Source organism: Mesoplodon bidens (genome assembly GCF_964165515.1).
Source record: "Mesoplodon bidens genome assembly, chromosome: 18".
Taxonomy (NCBI): domain Eukaryota; kingdom Metazoa; phylum Chordata; class Mammalia; order Artiodactyla; family Ziphiidae; genus Mesoplodon; species Mesoplodon bidens.
Genome location: NC_138175.1, coordinates 47,034,701 through 47,050,716, shown reverse-complemented (window position 1 = coordinate 47,050,716; position 16,016 = coordinate 47,034,701). Strand labels below are relative to the sequence as shown.

General features: G+C 51.0%; 1 protein-coding gene across 13 annotated transcripts in view; it reads right to left on the bottom strand.

The window, feature by feature from the left end:
- SIPA1L3 (signal induced proliferation associated 1 like 3) overlaps positions 1 to 16,016 on the bottom strand; it is a 238,906-nt gene that overhangs the window by 14,742 nt on the left and 208,148 nt on the right. For all 13 annotated transcript variants that reach the window (XM_081217052.1, XM_081217046.1, XM_081217051.1 and 10 more), the window contains 2 exons: positions 11,369 to 11,590; positions 87 to 252 (listed from right to left, as the gene is read on the bottom strand). In XM_081217052.1, coding sequence (XP_081073178.1) covers positions 87 to 252; positions 11,369 to 11,590 — 388 coding nt within the window. The remainder of the gene's footprint in view (positions 1 to 86; positions 253 to 11,368; positions 11,591 to 16,016) is intronic.

Here is a 16,016-nt window from a genome sequence, read left to right as displayed (position 1 = left end):
GCAGGCAGAGGCAGTCCTCCTCCCCCACCAGCCTGTCTGATTGTGTGTGTGTGTAGCGGGGCAGGGGCGGGGCAGCCTCTACGTACTCTGGCGTCTCTCTCCTGCTCGGGTGCCAGGTTGTCCATGATGATGAGTTTCTTCAGGTCGTCCTCGATGGTGGACTTGTAGTTCTTCCGGGGAGAGCGGAGGTCTCGGAGGGAGGCCCTCAACCGCGGCTGCCCAAAGACGTTTTTGGTGCTGCTGTCCACCTGCCTGGAATGAGAGGGGCATGGTCAAGGTCAGAGGGGTCTCGGGAGGCTCAAGCTGCTTCTCAAGGTTGTCCTGACCCAGGAAGGCTGGCCGCCACTGGGCGAGTGACCGCAGCTTCTCCACAACATCTGGTGAAAGTGGGGCAGAGGAGAGGCTTGGTTTATTCTCTCCACTCGCTCATCCCACAGACGCTGCCTGGGAACCTACCCTGTGCCATGCGTGTTCTCGGCGGGGGAAGGGGGGGGATACAGCGGTGAATGTGAAGCTGACTCCAGTCAGAGAGACTGACAATGAATAAACGAACAAAGACAGGGACCCCATAATGTGAGGCAGAGAGAGGTATTCTGAAGAGAAATAAAGCTGGGTAAATGGATAGGGATCGCTGGGGATGGAGGCTGGCTTTTCTGAGGGGATGACATCGGAGCAGAAACTTGGAGAGAGGAAGGCAGGAATCCACCTGGTATTGTAGAAGAGGGCACAGGGCAGAGGGAACAGCAAGTATTGGGCTGTGAGGTGGGAACAGGCTCGGTGAGTTTGCGGAGTGGCGGGGAGATGAGTAGCTGAGGGGGAGGAGGTGAAGGCCTGGGAGGTGCTGGGGCAGATGTTCTGGAACTTATGAGCTACAGAGGGGACTTGGGGTTGCATCTAGGGAGCCTCTGATCTGGTGAGTGCTAGGTCCTGATGTGCATTTTACAAGGGTCTCAGACAGAAAAGTGACCCTCATGGAAGCAGGGAGACAGTGAGGAAGGGAAGCAGTTGTTCAGGTGGGAGACTGGGGTGGCCTGGACCAGGGGTTCCAACCACAGAAGAGGGCTGGGGTCCCTCAGAGGGAGAATCCCCTAAAGGGACCAGTCCCTTTGTGCAAGTGCAGGGCCAAAGGCAGCAGACCCCTGGTCTGAGTACTCCAGGGCCTGGCACCAGATCTCCCTAACTTTGGTTTCCTCATCCACCACATGGGGTAAGACAACTCACGCATCACGGGGTGGCTGGGAGGATCTAGACATGAGGTACCTGCACCTGTTCCTGCTGTGGGACCCTGGGCAAGTCACACCACCTCTCTGATCTTTGGTTTGCTCATCTGGAAAACACGCTGACCTTATAGCATTTTGGGGTTTGCTGCAAAGCACTTGGCCAGTGCCTCACAGAACAGACAATGGGGGAATGAGAGCTGCTCTTGTAACTGTTTACCTGAGGCTGCCCGGCACCCGGAGCTGCACACAGTCCTCTCCTGCTGCTCCTATCCCCTCCACTGGCTCCGCAGGCCGTCATCCCCGGCTCCCTGGCCCTCTCCTGGCCAAGGCTGGCTCCTGGGGGCTCTGTGTCCTCCACTCCTGGGACTTCCCCTGAGACCTCCTCTTGCCTTCTGATTCCGGCCCAGCCCTTGGGATCAGGTTTTCCTTCCCCAGTGAAAACCAGATCCCTCACCTGAGGTGTTGCTACACCCCAGGGAAGAAATAATGACAGCTAAGAGGAGCGCAGCGTCAGGCATGAGCCACCAGCCCGAGGGCTCCACGTGTGCTAACCTGTGAAATCTGCACAGCAGCCCTCCCTGGGATCCACTATTACTAGCATCTCCATTTTACAGGTGGGAAACTGAGGCACAGAGAGATAAAGTAACTGTCCAAAGTCACACAGCCTATGAATGGAGGAGCCAGGATGCCAGCCAAGGCCACCAGGCCTCAGAGCCCATGGTGTCATGATCACGCTTGGCTGTCACGTTTGTACCATAGAGATGGCATATGAAAGCTGTACAGTATGTGGAACATAATCACGTTTGGTTTAATAATATGCTTTTATGTGCTGAAAAAAAATTCTGGAAGAAATTATGAACGATTACCTCTGGGAAGCAGGAGTCTTATTAGGAGGTGGAAAAATGAGATTTTTACTTTTCATCTGATACCAACACCCTTCTGAACTGTCTGAATTTATTTTGCTATAATCATGTGTTACAACAATAATAATATAAAAACTAGAGCTGACACCTAGACTTCATCATTTTGTAACTCAGGAAAGAAAAAGAATCTTTGAACCCAGGAAGAAATAAGATATCTTGGGCTCTTGAGGGTATTGAAGTCTACATTTTTTCTCATTTTCTCAGCTGCCAGCCTTGGGATTTTAACAAAGGAAGGAAGAAAAGGCAGTAAGTTTTTTCTTGTTAGGTCGTATTCCTTCTCAAATGAGAATTCCAGGTCTAGGGTAATTTTGGCTCTGTCATTATTAGGGAAGTATGCTCTTTAGGCAAAGGAAAAGCGCTCTATCCAAAAGAGAGAAACAGAGACACAAAGAGAGAAAGAGAAGTATACACCCCAGAGTACAGGTTGCTCCCGGAGCTGGAAGGGGATTCACCCCTCCCTCTTCCCTTTTGATTTGGCCATTTCCCAGAATCCTCTGCACAAGGGGAGTATGTGACTCAGCGCAGGGCGTGCCTGAGCCCATCAACCTGGTGAGGGAGCAGGCCGGGCCTCCAGCTCATCCACTGCAATAAAGGGGCGCTGTCCCCGAGGCTTCCCTCTGCGAGGGGTGTAAAATGACCTACTGAAAACTTTAAAATGTGCACTTTCTCTACCCTGGGGGTTCTACATCTGGGAACGTGTCCTTTAATGTGCCAGGTGTACGGGGACCCATGTGTGCCAGGTGTGCGGGGACACTTCATGGGGTCCTATCTATGGAGCAAACAGAATTGGCCAGCAGGGGAAGGGCGAGGCCCCACAGGGAGGGACAGTGGCATCACAGAATAATACTATCTAGCTGCTGAAGAGAAGTGGAGTTGGTTCACATGACATGGGAAGAGGTTCGCCCAGATATGTGTCATGGGAATAAAGAACTGGTACTTCTGGTGCGAAATCATTTTTAGAAAACAAAACTCACACACAGTTTAGCTTGGTATACTGAAGTTTACCAAAGTCTCAGCTCCAAAGGTGGATATGTGGGGATTCACTTTCTAAAAATGTTCCTCACCACAGCCCACGAGGTCCGAAACAATCTGTCCTGCCCGGTCTCAGCCCTCATCTCCTCCCACACAGGCTTCCCAAGGTTCCTTAAATATGCCAGGCATGTTCCTGCCTCAGGGCCTTTGCACTGGCTGCTCTGTCTGCCTAAAGCGCCCTCCCCAGCATTCCCTGTGAGTGGCGGCTTCTCATCCATCCAGTTTGGCACAACGGTCACCTTCTCACCTCCCCTGGCCACTTGACCTTCTGGTGCTCCCTCCCGGCCCAGGTGAGTTCCAACACGCGATCCTGGGCTACTTCTTCACTGTATCCACCTCATGATGATCTGTCCTGTGTGCTCGTGTTTGTGGTTCCACTCCTCCTACCTGACTCACAGCCTTCTGTATTCTATGTCCAGGGTTGGGAACAAGACCTGCCACATTGCAGGCACTCCAAATTAGTTGTTAAACGTGTATCACATGGAACCAACCTTCCTTCCAACCAACCAGCCAACCTCCCTACTCATCTTCGTTCCTTCTAACCTTCCTTACTCTCTCCTTTCCTTTTGCAACAAGCTTAAATGACTTTTATAAAACAGGAAATACTTTACTCTCTATACTTTAAAAAGTCAAGCCAAAAGAACATAACTATTCCTTCCCTGCTCTGTTTGGGTTCATTTGCTAAATTGCCTTCCCAGCTCCCAGGACCTCCAGGACTCCTAATTCTACAGCAGAAGGCTGGCTCACTGGAAGAAATCCTGCTAGAACCTTCTCCCCCGACCCTCAACTCTGCACCTATCTATCCACTGCAAGTTCCACATGGCTGACACTGTTAGTGGGCTGCTGGGACATGTCTAAAGAGAAAAAGTATGATGAAATTCAGTTTGGAGAGTCAAACTGATCACTTTTGCCCTTATTCGCTTTCTTCTGAAAGAATTTTCCAATGTATTTTCTTTTTTTAAATTTATTTTTGGCTACGTTGGGTCTTCGTTGCTGCGTGCAGGCTTTCTCTAGCTGTGGTGAGTGGGGGCTACTCTTTGTTGTGGTGGGCAGGCCCCAGAGAACGCAGGCTTCAGTAGTTGCAGCACGTGGGCTCAGTAGTTGTGGCTCGTGGGCTCTAGGGCATGCGGGCTTCAGTAGTTGTGGCGTGTTGGCTCAGTAGTTGTGGCTTGCGGCCTCTAGAGCACAGGCTCAGTAGTTGTGGCACACGGGCTTAGTTGCTCCGCGGCATGTGGGATCTTCCTGGACCAGGGATCAAACCCGTGTCCCCTGCATTGGCAGGTGGATTCTTAACCACTGCACCACCAGGGAAGTCCCCCAATGTATTTTCTAAATTGAAAATTTTAAGCAATAATTTACAATGGCGTTAATTTCAGGTTAAAACAAAACAAAACAAAACAAAACAAACTGGGCTTGTGCATCTCTGATCTTTTTCCTTCTCAAGATCTCTGGTCTCCATAAATGCTTAAACCTAATGACCTCTGAGGATAAAATGGACTATTCTCTGACTGCTAAAAAGAATGAGATCAACTTCTATGTACTAATACGGAACTGTCGCTGAGCTAAGAGTAAGTGAAAAAGGCTGGAGCACAGACAGGAGGTGACCACATGGATAAATAAAAAGGGGCGTAAAGGAAGCACACTCAATCGTGTGTGCTCAGTCATGTTCGGAACATTTCTGCAAGGATGCAGAATAAATGAAACAATGGTTGCTTCTGGGGAGGGGAGCTGGATGGCAGGGGGCCAGGGAAGGGAGAGAGGCCTGGTTTTCACTGCAAACCCTTTTGTACTAGTTTGGTTTTTATCCTGTGCATGCTTTACCTTCTAAAACACAAATGAAAAAAACATCCAGGAGGAGGTACCCGCTCTCAAGGTTCTGACTGACAGCATTGGACACAGCCTCTAATTTGCTCATGTCGTCTGAACTTGCATTTGCCACACTGTGGAATTAAACCACTCACATCAGAAAAGAAAAAGGAAGACAGAAAAACTACAAAGAAGGCTCTGCAGTTAGGACCCGGACAACAGCAACTTCTTTCTCCCGTGACAGAAGGGCCAGGAGTGGAAGGCGACCAATGGCTCCGACTTGTCTGGGCCCGATCCCAGCTGACTTGGAGCTCTGGCCTCCAACTGGGGCGGCTCCCTTGGGGCCAGGTTAATTAAGCTAATTAGCACCGCTGTCAGCCTGCCCGAGCTGGGGGTTCTGCCAACCTCGCTGGTGAGGACACTCACCAGGTCTGCATCTCAGGCAGCAGGTGGATTTTCCTGGACGGAAGGCTGGAAGAGGCTGGTGGGAGTGGGCGCCAACCCTGCCGTGGGGCGGGGATGCTGCTCCTTCCGTGGCTGCACTGAGCTGGCCCCAGGGCCCCTGAACTCGAGGAAGGAGGGAGCCCGAGAGCCAGGCGTCAACCACTAGATGCCAGTGCCTGTCAGCCCAGCCAACGCTGACCAGGCACGTCCCTATGCCTCACTGCATCCTCATGCCACCTCTGGGAGGTAGGCACTCCTGTCTTCCCCTTTTGAGGCTGGGGGACCGAGGCACAGTGAGCTGAGGACACTCGGAACCCACACCTGCCTGACGCGCTGAGCCGCCCGAGGTTTGCTCACGATGAACACAGTGCTCAGTGTGCACGGAACACGGGGACGGCGGCCCTGGGGGATGTGGGCCCTCACCCTGGGGCCGGTGCGTCCCACGGGGCTACGCTCCTTTCTCACGGCCATCACCTCCATCACCTTGCTCTACGGGTGGGAGCACTGATGCTCTGAGAGCAGCGTTCTGACACGGCGACAGCAGAGTCGGACTGTGGGCTTGACTCGGGGGACTGCTCTGCAGTGGTAGCAACTGCAGCAGCAGCAAAGCTCACCTCCTGAGCGCTCACTCTCTCCCAGGCCCCAGGCTGCCCTCCACACACATCATTTCATCTCATCCCCTCAGTGGCCCTACACGAGGCAGGGCTGCCCCCTCCTTTTTAAAAATTAATTAATTAATTAATTTTTGGCTGCGTTGGGTCTTCGTTGCTGCGCACGGGCTTTCTCTAGTTGTGGCCAGCGGGGGCTACTCTTCGCTGCAGTGCGTGGGCTTCTCATTGCGGTGGCTTCTCTTGTTGCAGAGCACGGGCCCTAGGCACGCAGGCTTCAGGCGTTGTGGCACGCAGGTTCAGTAGTTGTGGCTCGCGGGCTCTAGAGCGCAGGCTGAGTAGTTGCGGCGCACGGGCTTAGCTGCTCTGCGGCATGTGGGATCTTCCTGGACCAGAGATCGAACCCGTGTCCCCTGCATTGGCAGGCGGATTCTTAACCACTGCGTCATGAGGGAAGCCCTAGGGCTGCCCTTCTTAAGGATGAGGACGTTCGGGGCCTGGGTCCTCGGGCGTGACCAGGGGGCTTGGCCTCCCAACCACCACTCCACCTTAAGGCAACAAACAGGCTGTTCCCTAGGGCCTGCCCCCTCCTCACTGGGCCTGCCAGCAGGGACGGGGGCCAGCAGGGCAGCAACACGCCAGCCTTTCAGTTGGGCTGAGACCAGCCTGGCGGGGAGGAGGTGCTCAGGACGGCTGAGGGCGCAGGGCCGCTGGTTCTGCCTCCTGCTCCGCGGGCTCCAGCCTGGCAACCCATCGGCCTAGAGTCGTCCCTCACCGCTAAGCCCTGTGCAGCTCAACCTCGGTGCTGGGGTCCTCACATGGATTAACTCAGGAAATCCTCACAACTGGGAGGTAGGGAGGACCGTCAGGCCAGTTTAAAGAGAGGGAAACTGAGGGGTTAAGGAGGGGGTAAGCAGTCGAGTCCCACCCCGACCCCCATGCTGTTCTGCTCCTCTACTGGTTGGGAGAAGGCAGCCCAGTAAATTCAGTGTCTTGGGACAAAGCGGTCAAAACGGGGCTGTCCGGCCGTCTCCCGAGGCAAAGCTACTGGCCCGTCCCACAGAGTTGACCAGAGCCTGCAGCAGAGGGGCTGAGGTGAGGGACATTCCGTGGCAGGTGCTCTCAGTCCCCTCAGTGTCCCCTCTGTCCTTCACCAGCTCATTCTGTCTTTCGTTTAACAGACCACGTGCCCAAATCTAAGAAGTCAGTCCTCAGAAAATGCACGTCACTGCCTTGGATGCAAGTCTTCCCTGAGTCTCTCTTAAGACGAGATGCTCTGTTAGTTATCTTTCTGGGCATGAATCCTGGTTCTGCCACTTGCAGCTGGGTGACCTGGGCTACGCACGTCTGGCTGTGCCTCGGTCTCTTCCTCTGGAAGTCGCCGGGAGGATCAGTGGGGCCAGGTTGGTACAGCCCTAGCCAGCAGCCTGGCTGAAAGGCAGCGCCCCCGTGTCGGCCGCAGCCATTTTCCATTTCTCTGGGGATGCATTAGAGGTCCCTGACCAGAATCAATGAGAAAGGAGGCAGATTTGGTAATTACTCCTTTGGGGATAATCTCATAATATGTGGTGACCTGTAGGGACAGATTATAAAACCAACAACCGTAATATTTGCAGTTGTTGACCTTAACTAACTGAGTGAATTTGGGCAAGTGACTTAACTGTTCTGTACCTCGATTTTTCTTATCTGGAAAATGGGATACAAAGTACCTATACCTCATTGTTCTGTCGTGAAGATTAAATGGGTTAAAGTAGGTACAGGGCTTATGACAGTACTTGGCGGGGGGTGGGTGGGTATCAGTAAATGTAGGTAGATAAGTTATGCAAATGAGTTCTTTTGCCTTGGGATAAAATTTCAGCAACAGGATTACAGATTAAAAAAAAAACAAAAACGTTTTAGCCTCAAATAATTTAGCTGGAAGTAAAGACAATGTTTTCTGGAAAACTAGGTTAGGTGACTCAAAAGTGTCTTTAAATGACAAAGATATTGCCTCCAAAATGCTCAGGGAGAGTTTGAATAAAACAGCTTTCCGAAATGGGAGCGTGTGGACAAAAGCATGAATTCTAAATGAACATGTTATTTTATGCATGTGATTTTAAAAATGTACCTGTAACTAAATTAATAAACATAAGAAACCATGAAACTACTTTGTGTCCCCCAGTATTTTATATATTTAGTTTACATGTTTACACAACACACATACATATGTAAAAAGCCTTCTTTGGATTTTATGTTGGGAAAGGGGGGGCTGCTGTTTGTTTACAGTTGTCACGTATCCAGGTATGTTTTCCGAGTGCCTGCTATGTATGTGCTGGGCCCTGGATGGGGCTCGGGTGTCTCTGCTTTCCCAGAACCCTCTGCCCAGTGGGCCGACAGGGAGGAAGCAAGTCTCTAGGAAACGACTGCCTGATGTGCCCTGGGACAGAGGCTGAGGAAGGAAAGAAGCGTGGGGTCAGTGGGAGGGATAAGCCTGGTGTGGAGGATGGGAGAGCTTCTCCGAGGACGGCGTGTCTGTGTTGAGACCTGAGGGGTGGTGTTACGGGTCCCCCAAGCAAAAGAGATGTTGAAGTCCTAACCTCTAGTGTCTCAGAAGGTGACCTGATTTGGAAATAGGGTCTTTACAGAGGTCATCAAGGTGAAATGAGGCAATTAGGATCGACCCTCATCTAATGACTGGTGTCCTTATAAAAAGAGGAAATGTGAACACAGAGACACGCACACAGGGAGAAGGCCACGTGAAGACGAAGGCAGGGATTGGGGTGATGCACCTACACGCCTAGAAATCCCACAGATTGCCAGCAAGTCAACCAGAAGCTGGGAGAGAGGCATGGAACAGAGCCTTCCTCACAGCCCGCAGAGGGAACCAACCCTGCTGACACCCTGACTCCGACTTCCACCCTCCAGAACTCTGAGAAAATACACTTCTGCTGTTGAGCCACTTGGTCTGCGGTACTTTTTTATGGCAGCCCTAGCAAACTACAGATGGGCAGGAGTGAGCCAGGTGGGGCTGGGGGGGACCCGGGCAGGAGGAACAGCACACACGCCAGGGAAGGCCAGAGGAGCTGCCCTCGTGGAGGAGCACAGTGGGGTCAACAGGGCCTGACCCTCTGGCCACCCTGAAAAGTGGGAGCCTTACTGTATTTTTGGGGTTACAGTGAGAATGAAGTGAGATATGAGGCTCACACCTTCCATTCACTGACGGAGCACCCACACAGTGCCAGGTGGCTACGAGTCAAGACAGAGTCACCTGCTTTCCAGTGGGAGAAATGAGCAGTGGAACAGAGACCAGTGATAGAATGACAGCGGGGGCTACAGAAGGCTGGGAAGGCCCGTCTGAGGAGGTGGCACTGGACCAAACCCCTCCCCTCCCGAGACAGCCACAAGATGTGGGGGAAGGTCATTCCAGGGACCAGAGAGAGCCAGTGCAATGGCCCTGAGGTCAGCCTGTACTTGGCAAGTCTGAGGAGTGGGAAGAGGCCAGGTGGCTGGAGTGGAGTGAGTGCAGGCGAGAGTGGGAGGGGATGAGGGCAGAGGGGTGACGGGGCGGGTCATGCAGGGTCCAGGTGGGATTTTGGGCAAAGCACACGGTGCCCCAGTGCCTGGTACGATATATGTGCTCTGTAAATATGAGCCTTTATCATTAATCCTGGGAGCGGGGCAAGCCACTGGAGGTTTTAATCAGGGGAGCGAAGGATCCAAATCTAGTTTTCCGGGTGCCCCCGGCTGTTAGTGAGGTGCGTGAACTGGATTCTCAGCTTGCTTCCCTGCCCACATCTCCAGGGATCCCGTTTCTGTCTCCTGACACCTCTGTCCTTAGGAGCTCCGTGCCAGCACACATCTGAATGGTCCCAACCAGGTCATGAAAGAGGACATCACCGAGAACAGGATGGAGGAGGGCAGACCCCCCCAAACCCAACTGAAGAGGAGCCTTGGCCCGAGCTTCCTAGGCTCTGATCCAAGCTCCGTCCCTTCCCAGCTCTGAGCCTCTGGGCCTCAGGTGCCTCATCAGTAAAACTGGACGAATAACAGGTGCATCTCCCGGAGCTGCTGTTGAGGAGGATTCGGTGAATAAATTCACGGACGAGAGCTCGGAACCGAGACTGGCACACAGTGAGTACTTGATAAACGTTTGCTATCATCATGTTCTAACTTAGAAACAGGGAAACCCCTTCTTCTCTGAGGACTCCTCCGCGCTCTCTCTCGCTTCACAGCAAAATGCCGCAAACCAGCTGCCTCCGATGCTGCCCTGCCTTCTCTCCCGCACCCTCCAGTCACCTCTGTGAGGCTCAACCGACGCTCGGTTCCCGGGCTCGTCCCGCTGACGGCTCACAGTTGTCACCCCGGGCTCCTCCTCGTATGAACACTGAGGGGTCTCAGGCTGAGTCCTACACCTCCCTTCCTCTCCAGCCTCGTGCCTTTATGCTGACAACGCCCAAATTTCTCTCTCCAGCCTGACCTCTCCCCCGAGCTCCAGACTCCTTACCCGACTGCCTCCTCCATGTCGTCTTCTAGTTGCAAACTTAAACTGTCCAGGACTGAGCTCTGAGCTCCCCTGAGCCTGCTCCCCACTCAGTCCCCATCTCAGCCCGAGGAGAGTCCATCCATCCTTCAGGCTGCGAGACCTGGGATCATGTTCAACCTCGTTTTCTCTCACACCACAGCCAATCTGCCAGCAAAGCCTGCCTGCTCCCACGTCAGAGAATCTTTCCCGAAACCGCCCCCTTGACCTTCCCTGGCCTCCGTCCTGCTCCAGGCCCCTCGTCTCCTGCCTGGACCATCGCAGCAGCGCCTCGCTGGTCTCCCTGCCCCTCGCAGGCCGTGCTCCGCGCGCAGCCACAGGGACCCTGTGGACACCCAATTTAGGTCACGTCCCTCCTCTGTTCCAGATCCTCCCGCGGCTCCGCCTCACTCACAGCAGACGCCCAGGCCCTTATGTGGGGCCCACAAGACCCTCTCGGTGTGTGTCCATCGCCTCTCTGACCTCACGTGCTCACATGATCCCAGCCACGCTGGCCTTCCTCCAGCAGACCAAGCACGCTCCTGCTTCCGGGTCTGTGCAGCTGCTGTTCCCTCTGCCTGGAACAGCCTTCATTTACATGCCACACAGTGCTACCCACCATCTGACCTGCTGCACGCTTTTCTTAGTCACCCTATTTGCTGTCCGCCTCCCCAACAGGGATCCCTGTCCGCTCCCCGCCTGTTCACAGCTGTATTCCCAGTGTGTAGACTGGCACGGTGTCCTGATGAATGAGGGAGCGAGGTGTCACCCTCATCCCCACCCCGAGACGCCCGAGCTCAGCTCCCGCAGTGTCTCACCGGGCGTCCAGGCACTTACTTCTTTGGGTCAGTGAAGGGGAGCGGCCGTGGCGGGGGCTCGTCTGTTCTCTTCCACCCCGTTGGGTGCTTGTTGCGCACGGGCTGCTTGGAGAAGAAGGACTTGGGGACGGAGGCGGAGAGCTGGAAGGCGCTGGGCTGGGCCAGCTGTGAGGGCCGCGGGGTCTCTGCGCTGACCGTCTTGTGAACCTGAGTGGGGAAGCCGGCCCTCGAGCTCATGTCGCTGCAATGTGAAAATGAGAGAAATAAGCCAATTCCATCCCACTTTTTGAAAAACCGATCTGTTTAAATTTCCTCTTGGGAAACAAAACTTCATTCACCCAGGAGAGATACAAGTACTTTACTGCTGTGGAAAATTCCAATACACAGATGTCTATGTGGAGAAAATGTAAAGCTGCCTTCATAGTCCCGATCCCACCCCAGGGATGCCCTTCTAGCACAGTTGGTACCTCTACGTGAATCTAAAAAGTCACCCCCTGTGGGTGGATGCTCCCACCTCGCCCCAGAGATTCCCTGTCTCCTAGGCACAACCTACACAGCTGAAGGTGGGGGTCCCACCTGCTTGTCTCTGGAGGTGACCGTGGTTTACAGCTTGCTCTATTTCCTTCTTAACCCTTTCTTATGATTAAAAACACACGTGTTGGGAATTCCCCGGTGGTCCAATGGTTAGGACGCAGCACTTTCACCGCCGGGGGTCCTGGGTTAGATCCCTGGTCGGGGAACTAAGATCCCATGAGCTGCATGTTGCAGCCAAAAACAAATAAACAAAAAAACAAAAAAAGTGCATATAATCAGAAAACAGGAGCTTTTTTTTGCGGGGTGGGAGAATTTTTTTATATATAACTGGGATTGTGCTAATAACTTGCTCTGTAACTTATGGATTTCTTTTTTTTTTAACTTATACCTTGCCACGCCTCTTCATTCAAATATTTTTTGAGCACTACTACACGATGACACCAGTCCAGCTGATCTAATCTAAAACCACAGCTCGATATCCCGAATGCTGGATTCCTGTGAAGTTAATGCTACAATGAACCTCACGCTGTTAACTAGGACCCAACTCTTGGGGACCCAACTGCTGATACCACTGAAGCGAGTCAGCTTTTAAAACTTTTTTTTTTTTTTTTTTTTGCGGTACGCGGGCCTCTCACTGCTGTGGCCTCTCCCGTTGCGGAGCACAGGCTCCGGACGCGCAGGCTCAGCGGCCATGGCTCACGGGCCCAGCCGCTCCGCGGCATGTGGGATCTTCCCGGACCGGGGCGCGAACCCGCGTCCCCTGCATCGGCAGGCGGACTCCCAACCACTGCGCCACCAGGGAAGCCCCCAGCTTTTAAAACTTTTAAATAAAATTCCAATTCCACTTCAAGTAAAACGTCTTTAATGGGAAAATTAATGTCCTTGGAGTGCAAGTCAATAAATCCTTATTGAAGGTCAATTTAGCAATTGGGTGGGATTCTGACTATGGCAGAATGAGGAGACTGGCAAATTCTTTCCCCCAAAGCACAAAATCGACAAAAGCAATCATTTCAGCACTCTGGAAACTGACCAAGGGCATGCAAGAATCCAAGTATCGTTTATGCTTAAATAACTGAACTTCAAGTAAGAACAGAGGGAATCTGACATTGTGGCCTGAGGGCTCTCTCCCATCCCACTGCCCAGCTCAGTGAACAGGCAGGTTCTGCCACAGTGGAACCTCTGGGGCTGCATCAAGCATATCAACACGTGCTCACTGAGAGTTTCAGAAGCAGAAGAGAGAAAGGGGCAGAAGAAAGGTTTGAAGAAATAATGGCTGAAAACTCCTCAAACTGGACAAAAAACGTTCATCTACACATCTCAGAAACTCAGCAAATCCCCACCAGGACAAATATAAAGACATCATCCAGAAGAACAGGTGGAAGTCAAACATTAAGACAAAACCCCTGAAAGCACCAAGAGAAAAGGATTCATCACATACAGAGGAGCACAATACAATTAACTGCCGACTTGTCATTTGAAACAATGGAATGGAATGATATTTTCAAAGTGCTGAGAGAAAAAACTGTCAACCAAGACTTTTATGTTCAGCAAAAGTATCCTTCACAAATGAAGGCAAAATAAAGATGTCCCCAGATAAAGATGCCCCCAGATAAAGATGTCCCCAGATAAAGATGTCCCCGATAAAGATGTCCCCAGATAAAGATGTCCCCAGATAAAGATGTCCCCGATAAAGATGTCCCCAGATAAAGATGTCCCCGATAAAGATGTCCCCAGATAAAGATGTCCCCAGATAAAGATGTCCCCGATAAAGATGTCCCCAGATAAAGATGTCCCCAGATAAACAGAGGCTCAGAGAATTCACTGCTAGCACGTCTGCCTAATAAATAATAAAATAAGTCCTTGGGCCGAAAGGAAATGACTGCAGATGGTGACCTGAATCCATTTGGAGAAATGAAGGATCCAAGATGGTAAATTTGTGGATCAAAATAAAAAACTCTATAGATTTATGTTTCCTTATTTCTTCTTTAACTTCCTTAAACATAAGACTGTGTAAGGCAACAATAACAACACTATACTGTTGGGTTAATAACATGTATGGATGTAATAATATAGATGACAAAAATAGCACAAAGGAGGGGAAATGGAATGGGGCTATATTGGAAAAAAGTCTCCATACTTTATTGGAATTAAGTTAGTATTAATCTGAATTACACTGAAAAGGCATGTACTATAACAACTAAAAAAAAAATAGTCCAAAAAATCAAGAGGAATCCAAATGGTGCACTAAATTGCATTTATTTAACACAAAAGGCGGCAGTAAAGGAAGAAAAGAGGAGCAAGAAAAACAGTAAACATACAGAAAACAAAGAGGAAAACGGCAAATGTAAATCCAATCATTATCAGTAACTTCATTAAACGTGAATGCTGAAACACCCCAATTCTAAGGCAGATTGTCAGACTGGATTAAAAAAAGCAAGCTCTGACTGACTTATATATACTTTCTATAATTCAGCAACATCTACTATCAGGCCCAAGGTTGCACATTGGTGGGGGGATGTCCAGGGAGCCATGGAGCATGTAACATCGGGACTGGACTTTGTCTGGGGTGGTCAGGGGCTTCCCCAACGAGGCAACGGTGTCTGAGCTGAGAACTGAAGGAGATACAGCCCTAGTCTAACAGATCTGACCTCCCAGAAATCCATACCACAGAAAAGCATGCACAAGTATATGCAGGCACATACAAGGATGGTCACTGCAAGGCTGTGTGTAATCAAGAAAACATGGACATGGACTGAATGTCTTTTAACTGGGGATTAATAGATTGTTCCAAGCACATCCATATGATCAAAATCTATGCAGCCAGTGCGAAGAATGAGGTCTATTTCTGTTTATGGGTGAGGACAGATGTCTGAGCTACAGTAAGTGGAGAAAAGGCATTGTGTAAAGCATGCTTTTTCTTTTCTTAAAATGTATATATAGGGGGCTTCCCAGGTGGCGCAGTGGTTAAGAATCCGCCTGCCGATGTACGGGACACGGGTTCGATCCCTGGTCCAGGAAGATCCTACATGTCACGGAGCAACTAAGCCTGTGTGCCACACTACCGAGCCCGAGTGCCACAACTACTGAAGCCTGTGCGCCTAGAGCCTGTGCTCCACAACAAGAGAAGCCACTGCAATGAGAAGCCCGCGCACGGCAACGAAGAGTAGCCCCCCGCTCGCCGCAACTAGAGAAAGCCTGCAGGCAGCAACGAAGACCCAACGCAGCCAAAAATAAATAAATAAATTTATTTTTTAAAAAAATGTATGTATACTATATGATTACTGGGCTTTTTTGGAGGGATCTTCTTATGAAAAGGAAATGTACACTTTTTTCCCCAACTGTGGGTCACGAAATCAACTTAGTGGATCTTGACTGTTACTAAGAGGAAAATAAAAAATAAATAGACTAGAATGAAAAACTTCAGTGTACCTCTTGTGAGGTAAGGATAAGTGGTTTTGTGAAACCTTATTCTGGATGTCCATGCTGGATTGTAATATAAAATGCTTTTCCTGTTTTGGGTAATGGTCAAAAATGTGTGAAAGATCTGGGCTGGTACAGGTTTGGAGAAAAATCTCTGGGGGAGTGTACACTAACTGATTACCTCTGGAGATAGTAATGATGGGGGAAATGAAACCATATAAAAGGCGCAGGGTAGAAAGGAAGTGCCATCTGACACCTCAGTCTCCTTTGAGGCAACCCTGCCCCTCCCCCTTTCTTCTTTTTCAACAGAGAGCGTAGTACACACAAGCACAACCTTCCTTTGTAACATAAATGGCAGCCTATCATGAGCTTGTTCTGCACCTGGCTTTAACCTTAACACGGTGCTCTGGAGACTTCTCCGTGTCCGTCCACACAAGCCCCTCTCCCTTCAATAGCTGCAGAGGGCCCACTCTACGAATATATCCTAATTGATTTTAACCCTAACTTTTACTTTCTACAGTACATATTTCTCTACCTTGTCATCAGGCATGTTCAGCTTTTACGAGCTGAAAAAAACAAGAGATGATTAAAAAAAAAAAGGAAGGGAGTAAGATGAACACGCTTTGCCTCTGTGCCTGCCAGCTGGCTCCAGCCATTGCCTCTTTTGGGAGGGGTTCGCCCCCTCCTCAGGCCTGTGGCAGGCACTGGGTGTC